Genomic DNA, 19,570 nt, shown 5'->3' on the forward strand with positions numbered 1-19,570 from the left:
TTGTAAAGAATAATAATAATAATAACATGTTAATACTTTTTAGTGAATATCTTTTCCTGTGTGCTTTAAGTGAAAGTGGAGTAACTGAGCATGCGTGAAATACGGGTATTCAGAAAGCAGTGTAGCAGATTTATTGTTGTCACTTTTGAAGCATTGTTGTGTCATATCTTGCTGTCTTTAAGAATTAAGCCAAAAAGTGGCAAAAAGAACGCAGGATCGAAAAAGAGACAACTTGATTCGTCAGAGGATGAGGAGGAGGAAGATGATGATGATGATTATGATAAGAGGGGATCTCGTCGCCAAGCAACAGTCAACATCAGTTACAAAGAAGCTGAAGAAACCAAGACGGATTCTGATGATTTGCTAGAAGTTTGTGGAGAAGATGTCCCACAACCTGAAGAAGATGAATTTGAAACTATAGAAAAGTTTATGGATAGTCGAGTTGGCCGAAAAGGAGGTATTTTTTTTCAGTGTTCTTAAGATCCTGGTGTGCGTTGTGGCAGCTTCAGCAAATCTTCTCAGCTCTAGGTCACCCGTGAGGTTTATAAACAGCAATAATTTTATAGATACCAAAAAGTCACATTGTTTAGCCTTTCATATTCATAAAGATGTTCCTTTTTAAAGTCCCTTCTAAGTATTGCAGAGAGAAATGTAGGAAAATTGCATACCTAAGTAGAAAATAAAAATTGAAGATAGCTCTGTATTGCACAAATGCACACCATATTGTTTTGCCACTGTTTGTACACTTCAGTGATACTTGATCAGTATAAATTATATGCAGTGGACTGGAGAATGTGGACTAAATGAGAGAGCTGACTAATAGTCTGAAAACTGAAAAAAATTTCAGTTATTGCTATACAAATGCAGAACAATGTGTGGAATGACTACAAAATGCATCTAAAATTTCAGTGGTGCACTTGTATGTGAATAATGGTAGGCATGTAATATTTCCAGTAATAATGGGATGCAGTGTCTAGCAGTTCTGCTTTGTATTAGAGTCTGCAAGTTAAAATCATGGAATCATGGAGTGGTTTGGGTTGGAAAGGACCTTAAAGATCATCAGTTCCATCCCCTCTGCCATCAGCAGGGACACATTCCACTAGACCAGGTTGCTCAGAGCCCCATCCAACCTGGCCTTAATACTTCCAGGGATGGAGAATCAACAGCTTGTCTGGGAAACCAGTTATAGTGCCTCACCCCCTTCACAGTAAAGAATTTCTTCCTAATACCTAACCTGCAGCTACCCTCCTTCAGTTTAAAGCCATTACCCCTTGTCCTACCACTTACCCCTTGTCCTACCACTGTGTGCCCATGTAGGAGGTCTCTCCAGCTTTCTTGTAGGCCTCCTTTAGGAACGGGAAGGTGCTATAGGTCTCCCTAGAGCTGCCTTTTCTCCTGACATAACAGCCCCAAGTCTCTCAGCCTGTCTCAGTGAGGTGCTCCAGCCCTCTGGTCATCTTAGTGGCCTCCTCTGGATGCTCCAGCAGGCCCACATCCTTCTTCTGTTGGGGGCTCGAGCTCAGTGCAACATTCCAGGTGGGGTTTCACAAGAGCAAAATAGAAGGACAGAATGATCTCCCCTGACCTGCTGCCCACTCTGCTTGTGCTGCAGCCCAGGACACGATTTCCTTTCTGGACCACCAGTGCACACTGATGACTCCTATGGGGCTCTTCATCCACCAAACACCCCCAAGTCTTTCTCCCCAGGACCGCTTTCAATGCATTCTCTGCCCAGCCTGGGATTGCCCCAGGCCAGGTGCAGGACGTTGCACTTAGCCTTTTTGAACTTCATAAGGTTCACACAGGTCCATCTCTCAAGCCTGTCCAGCTCCCTCTGCATGACATCCCTTCCCTCCAGCTTGGTGTCAACTGCACCACACAGCTCAGTGCCATGGGCAGATTTGCTGAGGATGCCCTCAGTCCCACTGTCCATGACGCTGACAACAGTGTTAAACAGCATTGTTCCCAATACCAGCTCCTGGGGAATGACGCTCTTCCATGTCCTCAGCTGACACTGAGCTGTTGACTACAGCTCTTTTAATGCAACATCTGCCTACTTCTTTATCTGCCAAATGGTACAGTTGTCAAATCCATATCTCTCCAGTTCACAGACAAGGATGTCGCGCAGGACAGTATCAAATGCTTTGCACAAGTCCAGCTATAAGATGTCTGTTGCCCTTCCCTCTTCCACCACTGCTGTAACCCCAGTTGTAGAAGGCCACCAGACTTGTTGGGGGTGATTTGCCTTTAGTGAAGCCATGTTGGCTGTCACTAGTCACCTCCTTATTTCCCATGTACCTTAACAGTTTCTAGGAGGATCTGCACTATGATCTTGCCAGGCACTGAGACTGCCCAGCCTTCAGTTCCTTGTGTCATCCTTCTTTTCCCTGTGTTAAAAATGAAGTTTATGCTTCCCCTTTCCAGTCAGTGGGAACTTCACTGAAACACCATGACTTCTCAAATATGATGGATAGTGGTTTAGCCACTTCCTCCACCAGTTCCCTCAGGACTCGATGAAGTATCTTATCAGATCCCATGGATCTGATCCATGTGCACCTTCAGTTTCTTTAACTGGTTTCAGACCTGATCTTTTCATACAGCGGGTGGTTCTTCATTCTCCCAGTTCTGGCCTTTGCCTCATTTGGTGTGGCAGCAGCACTTGCTTGTGAAGACTGGAGGCAAAACAGTTGTTGAGTTACCTCTGCCTTCTCCCTATCCTAGGTAACTGGTTCTCCCTGAGGGTCCATACTAGGATTCTAATTACAAAAACAAACACACAAAAAAACTCCCATGTAAACCCTGAGCCCCTTGGACTTCAGGGCTACCTTTCTACATTAGTTATATCCACCATCTAAAGTTTTTGACCGCTCTCAGAACTTCTGATCGTCCTCTCAAATTCCTTCTCCAGTGCTGTCCCATAATTCAGCATATCCTCCTCCAGTGCTTAGTGTTACTGCTGTGGTCAAAGCCTTAAGAATTAAGCTTCTCACATTCTTCCTGCCCACATAATGTTGCTGCTTGTGATGCTTTTTGGTGTTGCCTCTCTCTGTGACTATCTGGCCCCAGCAGCTGGGGCTCATTTCCTTATCAGGCTATTTTCACAAAAAGGAGCCTGTTTACTGCTGCTGCAATACAGTCTGTACTTAATTTACATTTTTCCCCAGTAAGATAACAGAGGCAGAAAAAGTAATGAAACATGTTTAGAAAGAAACAGATTTCTAGTGTCTCTGGTAGTGGGTTCACCATGTCTCAAGGTTGACCAAGCATAACATTTTTTGTATGCTCAGAGATGAGAGTAATATAACAGAAGATGACAGTGTTAGTGGAACATTCCCTGGTGACTTCTTTAGAAACTAGGAATCCAAATAAAATTCTCATGTGAAAAGATAAGATATTGCAGGATAGGTGTAGAAATTTTGGTTGCTTTTTTGGTTCTCTTTTGATTACTTGTGCATGTGTTGACACACCTAGATTATAATGGTTCAAATAATCACAAGTACTGTAGAATGCTAGTGAATTATACGCTTGTCTAAAAGTATCATCAGTTACTTTCTCTGCTGCATTTTTAACTGGTTAACTTATGACAATGCACACTTACTCAAGGCTTATGATGTGGTTTCTTTCTCAGCCACAGGTGCTGCAACCACCATCTATGCAGTTGAAGCAGATGGTGACCCAAATGTTGGGTTTGAAAAGTCAAAGGAGCCAGGAGAAATACAGTATCTTATTAAATGGAAAGGTTGGTCACACATCCATAACACCTGGGAAACTGAGGAAACACTGAAGCAACAAAATGTTAAAGGAATGAAGAAACTGGACAATTATAAGAAAAAGGATCAAGAAACAAAACGATGGTGAATATTTTTATGTAGACTTCCATGATACTTATTTTGAAACAATATAGATGCTCTGTTGTGCTTCTGAGACCTATTGCTTGGTTTTGAGGACATAATTTTCAGTGTCTGTGCAACAGGAAGACAAAAACTTTAAAAATTGAAGCCTCTTTAATATGTTCCTGTAAGATAATTTTCTGAACCTGATTTGTGTTTGTGTGTTTTAAATGGATTTTTAACAAGAAGGGTAATGTTTAAAAATAAATAATAAATTATACCTTTTACTAATATTTCCATTATACTTTGATCAGAGTTCTCCAGGAATTGCTGCAGAGCTCAGTGTTTTCTTGGTGCATTAGCCATTTTCGATTACTTTGAAGAATTCTTGGCTCAAACCTGAGGTTCAAGCCTGAGAACAAAAACCTGAAGAAGTCCATGCATTTTAAAGTCACCTTTTTCATGTTCAGTTTTATTACTATATTTAATGTATTCAGTGAATGCTGGTGGGATTTTTGGCAACTAATCATAAGATGGATTCTTACAGAGTGAGCCACCCTGAATACTGTTCCATGAAAATACCTTGTAAAGTACACTGCTTGTCAAGAGATTCAAGTCCTGCAGCTACCAAGTGGTATTAGTCATGCAGCTAATGGAGAATACTTATTCTCAACAATAAGTATTCTCAGTCATTAATGATGAGGCACCTAGGCCAGATGCAGCCACTTTGTAGTAGGAATTTTTACACTGTCCCTTCCAAAAAGCTTTATAAGGAAGACTCCCTATGATGGTTACATTCAGAGCTATAGAGTTCCTGATTTTTCTTAGTTTTAGAACTATACAGCATGTTAAGTGTTGTAAATTAATTCCTGTTACAGGCTGAAAAATGCATCTCCAGAAGATGTGGAATATTACAACTGCCAGCAGGAGCTTACAGATGATCTACATAAACAATATCAGATAGTGGAAAGAATAATTGGTATGTTACAAACTTGCAGACAGAAAACAAGGTCAAGAATTCTGTATGTTCTCAGGTTATGTTGTATTGGTAGTTAAGAAATTTAGAATATGGGTATCACTAACTTTCTAATCCAATACAAAACTTCAGATAAAGAGAAAAACTGTCATACTGTTTGTGCTGTGAAGCTAGCTTCTATTGTATTATTATCTAAAATGAATGTGTTCATAAAAGTGAAAAGCTGATCAGATCTCTCTGGTACTTTTCTGCAGCTCATTCAAATCAGAAATCAGCAGCTGGTTATCCAGACTACTACTGTAAATGGCAGGGTCTGCCTTACTCAGAATGTAGCTGGGAAGATGGAGCTCTCATTGCCAAAAAGTTTCAGGCACGCATTGATGAGTACTTCAGCAGAAATCAATCCAAGACCACTCCCTTTAAGGATTGCAAGGTGAGTTTGTAATTCACAATGGATTAATAAACAATTGTACTGGGTCTGACTGACATGGAATTAATTTTTTTAAGAGCAGCTTCTACAGCCTGTGTTGTAGATTTGTGACCTAAACGGGGTTGACAACAGACAAGTGTTTTGGCAGCTGCTGAACAGCCCTTGCACTGCATCAAGGCCTTCTCTGTGCCTTGTGTCATCCTCACCATGGGAGGCAACACAGCAGTACAGCTGACCCTCAACTGACCAGAGACACTTGGTGCTATTAGTGTCAGCAGTAAAACTGGGTGGGCTCAGCAAGAGGTGGCTGTTGCTTGGAGACTTGATGATCATCAGTCTGCTGGTGAATTAATGTGTGACTTGCCTTCTGTCACTTGTGGGGTTTTCTTTTCTTCGTGGGTTTTTATTTTGGTTGCGTGGGTGGTTTATTTTTCACCCAGTAAACTTCTTATTTTGACCCACAATTTTGTTCTCACTTTCACCTTGTCAGTTCTTTCCCCTGTCTCTCTGGGGTGAAAACCAAGCAACTGGTTGGCAGCTTGGCTCCAACAGATTGTTAGCGAGGTTCAAGCTGCCACACCAGTTGCAATAGTAAAAGGGTGAAATTCTTCTATGAATCTAGATATGAGATACATACTACGAATTTTTCTGGAAGGACTTCAAAATAGCCATGATGATGTATAGTAGTACGTATGGAAAATAGCACCACTAAGGGTAGTTTTTTGTAGATACCAGTCCCCTGCATTTTTACTAGCATTCAAAGATAGATTTGTTTAGTATTGTAGTGTATTTTGAAAGTAAACTTTGTATGAGTCACTCCTGTTGTGAAATTTAGATTAGCAATCAAAGTAATTTCAACTTGCAAATTACTTGGTGGTTTTATATGGCCTCAATTTTGTAGATGGATAAAAACTAGAGTTGATGACCTAGTGGATACCTACTGTTATTTTTTCTCAAGGAAGTCATTTTGGTAACTGCAACCAGTACTAGGACTGGTGATCAATTTGCTTTTCACAGGTTCTAAAACAGAGGCCACGGTTTGTTGCACTGAAAAAGCAACCGTCTTACATTGGAGGACATGAAAATCTAGAGTTAAGAGATTATCAGTTAAATGGATTGAATTGGCTTGCTCATTCATGGTGCAAGTAAGTACAGTCTGAAATGAGTTTGTTTGTTTGTAAATTGTAAGTATTTGTAAAACATTTTCATACCATAAGCTCAAAGTACAGATCTGAGGGGAGTGGTTTTGCTTACCATTCTATAGCTGTTCTCAAAAAAAAACCAGCTAAGATCTGTTGTTACTTTGCTTTTAGTTTCTATATGATGTCATATTTTTAGAAAAGCAAACAAATCTAAAACAGTAAAACCCAGAGCAAGCTCTTCTGAAATGTCAACATTAGTGTTATACTTTTAAAATAATACTCACAAGGAATACTTGCAAGCTTTTTGTTAATTTAAAGAAGGGGGGGATTGGAAATAGCTTTTATGGAAAAAGAATGGAAGTAAGTTTCTTCAGAATGTATAGTTGCAAAATCTTGAAAACTATTATCATCAGTGGGTCTTACACTCAAAAGAGAATAGTTTTGTCTTATCCAATCCTTCCCCCTCTTTACACGTCCCCTGAATTGTTTTGGTTTTTTTTATTGTTTAGAGGGAATAGCTGTATTCTCGCAGATGAAATGGGCCTGGGTAAAACAATACAAACAATTTCTTTCCTGAACTACCTGTTTCACGAACATCAGCTGTATGGACCTTTCTTATTGGTCGTGCCGCTTTCTACCTTGACATCTTGGCAAAGAGAAATTCAAACTTGGGCTCCTCAGATGAATGCTGTAGTTTACTTGGGAGATATAACTAGCAGAAATATGGTGAGTGTCTCTCTTTATCATTGGAAAGTCTTGTACATAAAAAGACTCACCTTTTTGGTTAGGACTGAGCAAATATTCCCTGACGTTAAGATGCAAATTGAAAGCTTAGATTTTGATTTGATGTAAATGTGTGTGAGAAATTTCTTCTGCTTAATAATAAACAAAATTAAAAATTTAGTCTTGCATTTGAAAACTAATTGTCTTCTTTCGTGTGATTATTTAGGTGGGTATAGTAAAAATAAATAAGAAAGCCAGTCATGAGCTTAGTTTATTTTCTGAAAGGTTGTTGGTTTGTTTTCTTAAAGTTAGTAATCCTATCCATGAAAGTAAAAAATTATTGTGTGTGTCATGTGTGTGTGTGTGTGTGTGTGTATACATATATATATATATATAGTGTAAATATGTGTTTTGGCCTTCTGTTCTGTTGTCATGTTAATGTACGCTATTAAACATCTAAATCACTGCAGTGCTAAAGTTGATTACAGTCAACAAGACCTTTTTTCTGTAACTTATAGGTTGTTTGATTCTTTTTGTAGATAAGAACTCATGAATGGATGCATCCACAGACCAAGAGATTAAAATTTAACATACTTCTAACAACATACGAAATTTTGCTGAAGGATAAGGTAATTGCACTTCTTTGGAGAGATAAAATAATTTCTCTAGTATAGAATTCTCTTTAGACCTGCATGTATTTTGTTTGTGGGTCATTAAATTTATGGAGAGTGTTTGGGGTTTTGAGTTTTATTTCTTGGAAGGACTTTTCTTTTTTAAGCACTTCAGGATTTTATGTATGTATGATAAGGCTTTCAGCCCTTTTCCATATTGTGAAGTGGGTAACACTTCGTTTTCTCCAGTTTTCTTGAGTCTCATTACTGTGATAATTCTCTCCCATCTTCAAGCTCTACTTCTTTGCAGACCACTCTCAAGGAGCTGAAAAAGAACCCAACCCCTAGCCCCAAATACGATACAGAAATATGAAATCACATATAGTTTTTCTGTGATATTGTGCAAACAGTATACGTGTACATTTATTAATACTGTCTGCATAGTGGCAGCACACAGAGTTACTGTTAATCCTCCTAACAGTATGTGAAAATTTTTACAGATATTCGGAAAGCAGACCATTTTTCCTTTGTACATGTTGGGAAGTAGTAGTCAATAGTGATTTTTTTTTTTCCCCTCTATGTAAATATTATTTTGGGTCAGACTTTTGACCACTTTTTTAAATTATAAATTTAACTTGGCTTTCTTGGGATGTCTGCATGCTTTTCATTGAACCTGGCAAGTGTAAAGGCCATAATTAGTACTAAAAACATATAGCTGTCCATAATTTATTGAAATAAACCAAGAAATGATGCTATTTATAGCTTGATTATATAGTGTGGAAAATTATGTAATATGTTCATTTATATAATGTTTCCCTCCTTCTCCATTTCTTTAAGTCATTCCTGGGTGGTCTGAATTGGGCATTCATAGGAGTTGATGAAGCGCATCGTTTAAAAAATGATGACTCTCTTCTGTACAAAACTTTAATAGACTTCAAGTCTAACCACCGTCTTCTTATTACTGGAACCCCTCTGCAAAACTCCCTCAAAGAGCTTTGGTCTTTGTTGCACTTCATCATGCCAGAAAAGTAAGAAAGAGTTTTCTGTCAAGTTTGTTGTTGTGAAGTAGAGTAGCGATGTGAGAATCAGTAGAGGTAGAGAGTTCTACTGAGAGGTAATATAAATAATCTTTGTAAAGTAGGTGCATATCTTTTCATGCTGCTTCAAGTAAATAACGCTGGTAGAAGTTGTCACCTTTTCCCATTTTATCAAAAGTGCACAAAAATGATGGATTGATGAATCAGAACCTGGAAAAAAGGCTTCATCTTAGCCCAAGAGGAGAACTGCATGGATTTACTCAGGGGAAGCAGAATGGAATTTTTTCTGTGTTAGCACTGTTAATGAAAACAAATTTGTATCAAGATGCCCAGTATCCTATGGTTCAGTCAGATAGCTGGTTTTCCCATATGTTTTACATACAGTAAGTTTACTGTATTGACCTTATTTTGTACTGATCTGTTTAGACCTAGGGTAAATTAGAGCTTGTGTGTAAAAGTACATGTTCCTTCAGACATCTTGTAAGTGCCGAGCGCCATAGCTCTCTTAGAGCCGTGGATTGTACTGAATTCTTGGAACTTTACAAGCAAAGCTATTGTGGCTGAGTGGCTTCCTTTGATCACAAAGTCTGTCCTTGTCTGTTAGTACAGACCACAGCTACACTTCAGCTAGACCATACAAGCTGCAACACATAAGTAGATTAATAAACAAAACAGAAGGGAGTAGGGAAGAAATCTGAATGTGTGTGTGCTCTTATGATATATTTATGCATGTTGTGTGTTTATGTTACCCTTCTTACTTTATGTTATTTATAGTATGTCACTATTTTGTGCTCATGCATTGTTATGTTAAAGGTTTTCCTCGTGGGAAGATTTTGAAGAGGAGCATGGCAAAGGGAGAGAGTATGGTTATGCAAGTCTTCACAAAGAGCTTGAGCCATTTCTGCTGAGAAGAGTTAAAAAAGATGTAGAAAAATCTTTACCTGCTAAAGTTGAGCAAATTCTGAGAATGGAAATGAGTGCATTGCAGAAGCAATACTACAAGTATGTACCAATTTATTGTAAATTGTGCTGTTTCAGTGATATGTCTACATGCAGTTTACTGAATTATAATGGTTTTTATACTGTACAGAAGTCGAGGCTTCTGCAGGGTTTCACAGCAAGACAAATCTGTGAAGCAAGGACGCAGGAATTACGGTGGTCTAATGTCTATTCATGTAGTTTCTTTTGTTTGGAATGTTTAGACATTCTTTTAGGAGGTGCTCTTTTTCTTTACCTTGTTCATATTTTGAGAGTTTACGTCTGTCTTGCTTCCACATATGGTTAGAAGTTACTAATATTGTACCTCTTATATCATAGGTGGATTTTAACCAGAAATTACAAAGCCCTCAGCAAAGGTTCAAAAGGCAGTACCTCAGGCTTTTTGAACATCATGATGGAACTCAAGAAGTGTTGCAACCATTGCTACCTCATTAAACCACCAGATGATAATGAATTCTATAATAAACAGGAGGCCTTACAGGTAATGTCACTTTTTAGTTAAAAAAAAAAAAAGAAACGTTTTACATCACACAATTTTATAGTGTTCAAGCACTTTATTAATTCTTATTGAACTGGAAAATGTTTATGCTGGGTTTTTACACTGAAGTAATTTTTGTTTCTTAATTGGAACTGAATAATTAACAGAGAATTGACTCAATAAATCTCCCTAGTTTCAATTACATATTATCATAATAAATGTTTTAAACTGTAGAAGTCTTAAGAGTGTTGAAGTTTTGCCTTCTTTTTTTTTTGCTCATAGTAATAGAAAGGAAAGCAAACCTTATAACCAGCCTCAGAGTATATTGGTGTTGAGATTAATTTATTTTGCAATATGTGTTTCTTGTTTTTATGTAGCATTTAATACGTAGCAGCGGGAAACTAATCCTTCTTGACAAACTACTGATTCGTCTGCGAGAACGCGGCAACAGGGTTCTGATTTTCTCACAGATGGTGAGAATGCTGGACATCCTGGCAGAATATCTGAAATACCGTCAATTCCCATTTCAGGTAAGAGTCTTGGTGGTAGTAGCAGTGAGAAGCTTTGATCTTGAATATAAGAAAAATCTTTTCTCTACTGTGAGGGTACCCAAGCACTGGAACAGGATTATCCAGAGGTTAAGAAATCCCCATCCCCTCTGGAGGTTCAAAGGATACCTGGACATGACCCTGCCTGAGTAGGGCATTTAGACAAAATGAACCCTGGCAATTCTTTCCAGCGTAAACTGTTTGTGATTTTTGACCTTTACCCCTTGGCTTAAGAAAACATGGGAATAAAATGTATTCTTTTTCTAACTGGCTGTTGCTCTGTGATAAGTAGTAGCTTGAAATTTAAGAGATGAATTAAAAATTATGTGAAGTGTTTGATTATTTTTTTCCCTTCACACAGCAGCTTTAGCAGCTGAGAATTAAGTTGCTCTGATTTTGAATATAGTATAAGAATTACTTTTTAAATATAATTGTTCATTTCTTTAGAGACTTGATGGATCAATAAAAGGGGAATTGAGGAAACAAGCACTGGATCATTTTAATGCAGAAGGATCAGAGGTATGGTATTTTTTTTCTTGAGGGATCTGTTTTATTTTTTCCCAAGAAGTATAAGAAAACATTTCACAAAAAAGGAAGGCTGAGAAAAGTGAGGAATATATCAATAGTGTTGAAAATTCATTGATACTGCCTAGCATATAAGGTTTATATAATTTCTTTTATTTAGAAGAGGTTAAGTAGAAAACACATAAATTAGGAAAATGGTACCGAAGTACTCTGTAAATGGTGCAGAATTTTAACCTCAGCTTTGTTCCTGTGTAGAACTTAACAGTGTTTACAAGAGCACTGAACTTAGACAAGCAGTTAGCATCAAAAAATTCCTTTGGCAGTGGGCAGAACTAACTTCATATATCCTTGCACAGACAACCATATTTGAATAGTTTCAAATATGAATTCTATTATCTTTGTTTGTTGCCACCTGTTTACTTGCCCTGGAATAAATCTAGTAAAGAACTGATGTTTAACAGTCCTTTGTGAGCAACCTGTGAATATGTAGGTGTCTCTTGTGATTCCTTAGATTCTAAACTTGAACACTGGTAGCTTATTTAGCATTCCTATTAGCAAGCCATTCCATACCTTTGCTCAGCTTTAACTGTTGTCCTACTTGCAGATTTGGGGGAAGGGAGGTTGTTTTGGTTTGACTGGTCATTGATTTTTGGGTTCAGTTTGATTGGGTTTTTTAATTGGTGTTTGAAGGATAGCATTTGTTAGTGAGCTTGTTTCTGCATTGTAGAGGGAGTAGGACTGACCTCCATATTTGTGAAATGCAGAAGCTAATTCTATTTCAGATTTCTTACCTAGACATTGTTGATTTTTTCTGAAATCTTTTCAGTTACATTGTATGTTTTTTGAAATGAAGAGGAATTTAAACCATGCACTTCCGAAATTGAGGCAAACTATGCATTTGTGCAGCAAAAAAAATCACGTTCTCAATTTTATTTTTTTATTTGTTTCCTAAAATTTCATAACATTTTGTATGGGTTTTGTGTAGTTTTTATGTTACTGGGCTAAGGGCTACCTGGAAATGTTTAAAACAATTTTCAGGACTCTTTCCTGAGTGTAATGCTTTACTGTTTCCTGTAGCTGTACTGAAAATTGTGTTTGTGTTTTTTAACCTGTTTTGTTTCATCTTGTTTTTCATATGTTGTTTTATTCAGTGTATCAAGATCCTGCTGCAGTCTTTCATAGTTATCTGTTATTCAGTAATTCCATATTGTCACAGGTTTTTTTCACTTTGCTTATCCCACTTTCATATGATTCATGAGTGTGTTGAACAGCATTAAACCTAGCAGAAGACTTCTGGTTCCTATCTCTTAACTGGTTACGTGTAGGCTCAAGCACCTTCCCTGCTCTGACATGGCTGCCTAGTCTTCCAGGGCTTGGGGCAGAGGGTAGGAGGGGGTCTTTGTGACATTCAAGGCTTTAAGAGTAAGGTTTTTGTACTTTTGGGCCAGTCTTTTGTTTTGTTGGGATGTTTTGGTCAGTGGTTGACATGATTTGACCCTGGCCAGATGCCAGGGGCCTATTAAAACCACTCCACTACCCTCCCTCCTCCTCTCTGCAGCTGGACAGAGGAGAGAGGAAGAAAAAAAAAAACAGCAAAGAAATTTCATGAGTAGAGATAAGGATTGAAAGAAGGCAGTGTTACCAGGCAAAACAAACTCAAAGTGAGGATAAAACTTAAATTTATTACTAACAGAATAAGAGCTAAAAAGTGAGAAATAAAACAGTCTTAAAACACCTTCCCCTTCCACCCACCCCTCCTTCTTTTCAGGTCTTCCCTCCCTCCCTCTGCAGTGCAGGGGGGCGGGGAACACCAGGGAGAGGGGTGTTCGTTTTTGTTTGAGTCAATCGCTTGGGCAGCAGCTTTTTGCAGTTGGCTCTTTACAGTCCAAAGGTCCTCCATAGTTTACAGGGGGACACCTGCGTTACCATGGTCTTCGCCATGGGCTACAGGGGGGTGTCTCTGCAACTCCCGAGTCCTTTCCCTGCTTCCGTGGGGTCCCTCCCGTGGGAGACAGTCCTTGATGAACCTCTCCAGCGTGAGTCCATCCACCCCTTGTTCTTTTCAGTCTGTTGCCCTGTGGACGACTTCCCCAAGGGGGTGCAGTCCTTCATGGGTTGAGCTGTACCAATGTGGGTCTCCCACCGGGGCCACAAGTCCTACCCGGGAAAAACTTTCTTCAGCATGGGCTTCCCTTTCCACAGGCCACAGGTCTCCAGCAGGACTTTGCTCCATTTTGGGCCTCCCACAGAGGGTCACAGCTTCCTTCATGTATCTGCCTGTTCCAGCATGGATTCCTCCATAGGCTGCAGGAGGGTTTCTGCACCCCCATGGTTGTTCATGGGCTGCAGGGTCTTCAGCTTTAAGTCTTTGGCCTGCTTCTGCGGGAGGGGGGGGAAGCCCCTCCCTCTTCCCCCCACCTCTGGCTGCACCAACCTTGGTGACCACTTGTTCTCCTGGACTGGAATTTCTTCTCCACCACAACCTTCTCTTCCCCTGTTCTTAAATATGTTTTTACAGAAGCGCATCTCTTTGGCTCAACCTTGGCCAGCAGCAGGAAATCCCTCCTGGAACTGTCTACCATTGGCTTTTCACAGGACAGTAGAAGCTTCTACTAGCATCTAACAGAAGCCACCCTATAGCCCCCTCACCCCCGCTACTAAAACCCAGCCACAGGTTAAACCCATGACAGTGGTCATCTTCTAGGATACTGCTTCCTTTAAACTGTTGAGAAGTCAGTAACTATCTATGAAAGAAAATGATAATCAGTGTTTGCTTTATACTTAAAAAGGCTTTAACTATAAAACAGTTATGAAATTGGTAGTATGTGATTTTGTAGTCTACCCTACGTACTGCATGAATAAGTGTTATATTGGTTCCTTTAGGAATATTACAGTCATTGGATAGAAAACTATTTCTTACTTTATAATTTCAGGACTTCTGCTTTTTACTGTCCACCAGAGCTGGAGGATTAGGTATCAACTTGGCATCTGCTGATACTGTGGTTATATTTGATTCTGACTGGAATCCCCAGAATGATCTGCAAGCACAAGCTAGAGCACACAGGATTGGACAGAAGAAACAGGTATACACACTCAGCTTTAAGCTCCAGACCTAAAGCAGGGTTATGTACATTAACTGTTTACTCTCTGGCTGCACTATTCAGTCTTCATATATTTTTGAGAATAACTAATACTTTCTGCATTTGGCCAAATACATTAGGAGTGCTCACTTTTTTTTCTAAATCTCCATATAGGGACAAATAATATGGCAACTGTGGTATTTGGATGGGAGAGGGAGAAGAGTTGTGGGCTTGTCTTGGCATCATGTCATTCTAGAAAATAACTGCTATATCAGACAAATCCCCCTTGCTTAAGAATTTCTTAGTTCTCTTCAGGATTGTTTCTTTCTTGCAGAAGACATACCATAACAATTAGAAATATGACATTATTGCCTGTAGCAATTCTTGTGTGGAGTCACTGAAGTTGATGAAAGATAGGTGTAAGAGTTTACTTATCTGAGATTTTTTAAATGTTTCTGTAAAGACTGTGGTAACATGATTGAACCAGTATTTCATATTTGAAACCCATCAATAAATTCTGAAGATATGCCGTGATGACTGAGATTTCTCCTTGCTGTTGCTTACTTTTTTTTTTAAATACACACAGGTAAATATTTATCGACTAGTCACAAAAGGATCAGTGGAAGAAGATATTCTTGAACGAGCCAAGAAAAAGATGGTATTAGATCATTTAGTAATTCAGAGAATGGACACTACAGGGAAAACTGTACTACATACTGGCTCTACTCCTTCAAGGTATATTTGTGTTTGTTTCTGTACCAACTCACCCTTAGGAATATTTCATTCTGTTAAAGAAAGGCAAAATAAGGTTAAATTAGATGCAAAGTCTTTGTAGATTTTTATTTGCATGTTAAATATATATCTTTAAATATATGGAGAGTTTTTATTTAACAGTGAAAAGTCTTAAATGACTTACGATTGTAGAGCAAGTTAAAAGTTAAAGTGTTTTTCCTGAAATGTCATTTATTTCAGCTCAACACCTTTTAATAAGGAGGAGTTATCAGCGATCTTGAAGTTTGGTGCTGAGGAACTTTTTAAAGAACCTGAAGGGGAAGAACAGGAGCCCCAAGTAAGCAGTGTTTCTGGACTAGATAGATAAAACAGCCAAAAGTATGTATGAACTATTTAACTGTAAAGAAAAACTTCTCTGGGGTTCTGTGTTTTTTTGGGGTTTTTTTATCCGTAGGAAATGGATATAGATGAAATCTTGAAGAGAGCTGAAACTCGGGAAAATGAACCAGGCCCATTAACTGTAGGAGATGAGTTGCTTTCACAGTTCAAGGTATGGCTTTGTTCTCTCCTTCCTACTGTAATTATACTTTTGTTTATAAACAGTACCGTTTCTCTTTTGTGTACCTATCTGTCTCTTCATTCTCAGGAAATACATGCTTGAGTCAACTCTCTGTCACTTTCTAATGAAATATCTTCACCAATACATGGTACCTACCACCAGTATAAGCAATTAAAAATATGTGCTGTATTTTGATAATAAAAAGATATATTTATGGGTGTGTTAATTATTAGAATTCTAAGTAGTTGTTATATGTTTTATTTACTGCCTTTGTCAAGCAACTGTAATATCACTGAATGCAATATATAGTTTGTGTTGATAATTTCTCCAAGTAACTTTTAGCCCTGAAGTAAACTTGAACATCAGGTATTTCTGAGTGTTATCAGTTAAACACATTAAATATGTGTACAGAAAAAAAAAGCAAAGCATGATATACTTGTTTAGTTCAGCAGATTATTAAATAACTCTCCTGCTGATTGCTTATTCACAACATATTTTGATATCTACAGTGTATTAATGTTTGGTTAGTTTTATATTGTTATAGTTTCACATTAAGTCAGGCATTCAAATGTTGTTAGCCCTATTTTGAGGTTAAACAACGATCATACAGCCACAAGGGAGTTGTTTCACTGTGCATCCATATTAGTCAACTTTTAAATGAAGAAAAAGATTCTCATTTCTCATCTTAACCCATGTTGAAAGGAGTTTATCTTTCCTAAATGAATAAAAATACTTTCATGAGACATGTTTCATTGTTTCATGAAGCAAGTTCTATGTGTAAATTTTACGTAGATTATAAAACAAGAGCATATATATAAATAGAACTATAAATATGTAATATGTATAAATGCATAAAATATGCCATCTGTAACTCTGTGTTCCTAAAATAGTAGTTGATCAGTCTTTTTCAAATAGAGTCATGTGTTGATTTGATGAAAATATGTATATTCTGATATACAAGGTGGCCAACTTTTCCAATATGGATGAAGATGATATTGAGCTAGAACCAGAAAGAAATTCAAGAAATTGGGAAGAAATAATTCCAGAGGTCCAAAGGCGAAGAATAGAAGAGGAGGAAAGACAGAAAGAACTTGAAGAAATATACATGCTCCCAAGGATGAGAAACTGTGCAAAACAGGTGTCTCTTAGTTCTGACTTGTTGTTGACTCTGTTGCTGTTGATTTAGTTTGTTGCTGTTGGGATTTGGGTTCTCTTTTCCTTTTCTGAAAACATTTTTTTGTCAGGGTGGGTAAAACTTACTTATGTTTGTTAATCACACAGCTTTTAACTACTTATTCTGGAATTCTAGATAAGCTTTAATGGAAGTGAAGGGAGGCGCAGTAGGAGCAGAAGATACTCTGGATCTGATAGTGATTCCATCTCAGAAAGAAAAAGGCCAAAAAAACGTGGAAGACCACGAACTATTCCTCGAGAAAATATTAAAGGATTTAGCGATGCAGAGATCAGGCGGTAAGATACAGGACCACAAGTCATGTTTGAAGGGGCAAGAAATTACCATTATTATTAACATGTTTATTATTATTATTAGGCTTGAAAATACAGAAGGCAGTCTATTTTTATGAAATTGTCTGAAATTTTTTTATTCTAGGCATTTAATGTTTTTACCTTTTGTACTTTGTGGTGCTGACATAGTGAACTGTCATGGCAAGAATTTGAACCCATTTTAATGAGGTATAAAATTAGGTTTGAAAAATACTCTTGATTGGTTTATTTTAATTCCTGCAACGCGTGAAGACAGTGATTTCACTGTGTGATCACTGACAGTGATTTTACAATGGGTGAACTTTTCTTTTGTAAAAAAATAAGAAAAATAGTCTGCTTCTCACCATTTTATCTAAAAACTGCAGTGCTGAAAGAATATGTAAATCTATTTGGTGGCAAATGAAAAAAAATTGAGTGAATTTTGTGGGTTCATTTTAAATTCTTGACGCTGTAATTGAATTGTTATACATGGTTTTTAAAATTAAAATATATAAAATCTTATTTGAAACTTGTACTACTATTGGTCCCTTCAGTATTTGCTAAATATTTGCTAAAATATTTTTTGGTAGTAGGAGGAATTGTTTTGCTTTACATTTTTGGGTTTGTGAAATGCTACTTTACTTCTGAAATCTAAGTATGCATGTTTCTCTAAAATGCTGTAAAGCTTTCAAAATATTTTGATTTGAAGAATAGCTTTTAAAATCCTTTTTGCATTTCCATGTCATCTGACAAGACAACGAATTGGGACTTTTTCAAGGCTATTGTTGTGCTTGCACTAGCAATCTGAGACCTTGGTTATTGAGGAAATTTTTTTTTTTTAAATTATTTTTATTTATTTTTATTTAATTGTCTTTCTATTCTGGGTATCTCCAGTTTCTTTCCATCACTTAGACATTTCAACACAGAGTATTTTTCATGTCATTTTCCAAAATCTTCCAATTAACCTGTTGCAGATTGCTCCTTTTAAGAACTATATCACTATATAATGCATAACATAATGTCTGAAATCTTGATATACTGTAAATCCGCATTCAGTTTTTATGATTAGATACATACAGCTGCTGAATCTTTGGAGTTTTGAAATTAATAAAGTAATTTCTGAAATAAATTATACCTTCTATTGTTTTATTTACATAATTTCTTAAACTGATAAAACTGACTTTGTTTGGGTTATCCAAGTATATGAAACTGCCCTGCTCACTGTACCTTCCCCCCCATTGCCAATATATAATTTTTAAACAATTTTAAAAGCAGTGTAGTTTGTTAAGAATATATTTAAATGGCAAAATTATTTTCTCTTACTAGGTTTATCAAGAGTTACAAGAAATTTGGTGGCCCTCTTGAAAGGTAAAGTTGTTTGGTGATTATTTGTGTAGCAATTTGGAATCTTGTTCTCATAAAAATTGGAATGTACCATGAAACCTTAGGCAGTAGAGAAAATACATCATCTAGTTTTTTGCCTTGAATATATAACATGACTTTAGCTGACAGTCTTTCACTTTTTCGTGTATAGTGTGTGTGCAAACAGCCACCCAACAGACCTTTCCATTTGCAGGAATACTTACTCTCTTTCTTTATGTTTACCTGCTGACTTGTTTTATCTTCATTTATGATAGTCATTTAGTTGTCATGTTTGATAACCTGCTGAAAGCCTATCAGTTTACCCACTGTCAGTGTTGCATTTTTCGTATTGAAATTTTCATATTTCTTCATTATTCCTATTTTAAGAAAAATTTCCCAACCTTATTTTCCTTAAAAATATTAATAGTTCATATGAAAATATGATACATATATATATATGATATAATGATTCCTTTTCTAAAGAAATGTGCAGTAATTTAACTCAACACTAGGGTTAGTGTCCTTTACACTTCCTTTTTTACCACCCTTTGTTACCTGAATCATATACAGGTTTTTTTCTTGGTTCAAAATTGTACAGAGTGCAGAAAGCACAGGTGGCTTATTTGATATTATTATTGGTAACTTATTTGATCATTTTTCTAGTACCAAAGTCTGAAGGAATCATTCAAAGTTGCCAAAGTTTCAGAGGTATAAAAATGTGTATTTGTTTTATTACAGGTTAGATGCTGTAGCTAGAGATGCTGAGCTAGTTGATAAATCAGAGACAGATCTTAGACGTTTGGGGGAGCTTGTACATAATGGATGCATTAAAGCCTTAAAGGACAATTCATCTGGACAAGAAAGAGCAGGTACAGTGTTCAGGGGGCTTGAGAGGTCATTGAAAAGCGTCAAGAAGACTGAATTACTCATACCCTGTAATCATAACAGAAAACAGTTTTGTTGGAAAACACAAAAATGTTGGCATACTGGGTGATTTAAAAAAGGGGTTATAGTAAGGTGACTGTTTTCCCTTTCTGTGTGTGACTTGTCACTGGA

General features: G+C 37.3%; 1 protein-coding gene across 2 annotated transcripts in view; it reads left to right on the top strand.

Annotated features, from left to right (window-relative positions):
• The window catches only part of CHD1 (chromodomain helicase DNA binding protein 1), a 59,934-nt gene that overhangs the window by 25,933 nt on the left and 14,431 nt on the right, over positions 1–19,570 (top strand). For both annotated transcript variants that reach the window (XM_027656902.1, XM_027656903.1), the window contains exons 7-26: positions 183–457; positions 3,629–3,854; positions 4,709–4,809; positions 5,061–5,239; positions 6,254–6,381; positions 6,888–7,104; positions 7,641–7,730; positions 8,550–8,740; positions 9,563–9,751; positions 10,067–10,229; positions 10,604–10,756; positions 11,222–11,293; positions 14,233–14,382; positions 14,966–15,114; positions 15,352–15,448; positions 15,566–15,661; positions 16,632–16,808; positions 16,980–17,140; positions 18,479–18,520; positions 19,253–19,383. In XM_027656902.1, coding sequence (XP_027512703.1) covers positions 183–457; positions 3,629–3,854; positions 4,709–4,809; positions 5,061–5,239; positions 6,254–6,381; positions 6,888–7,104; positions 7,641–7,730; positions 8,550–8,740; positions 9,563–9,751; positions 10,067–10,229; positions 10,604–10,756; positions 11,222–11,293; positions 14,233–14,382; positions 14,966–15,114; positions 15,352–15,448; positions 15,566–15,661; positions 16,632–16,808; positions 16,980–17,140; positions 18,479–18,520; positions 19,253–19,383 — 2,987 coding nt within the window. The remainder of the gene's footprint in view (positions 1–182; positions 458–3,628; positions 3,855–4,708; positions 4,810–5,060; positions 5,240–6,253; positions 6,382–6,887; positions 7,105–7,640; positions 7,731–8,549; positions 8,741–9,562; positions 9,752–10,066; positions 10,230–10,603; positions 10,757–11,221; positions 11,294–14,232; positions 14,383–14,965; positions 15,115–15,351; positions 15,449–15,565; positions 15,662–16,631; positions 16,809–16,979; positions 17,141–18,478; positions 18,521–19,252; positions 19,384–19,570) is intronic.

This window comes from Corapipo altera, unplaced genomic scaffold, assembly GCF_003945725.1.
Source record: "Corapipo altera isolate COAL_440 unplaced genomic scaffold, ASM394572v1 61281, whole genome shotgun sequence".
NCBI lineage: Eukaryota > Metazoa > Chordata > Aves > Passeriformes > Pipridae > Corapipo > Corapipo altera.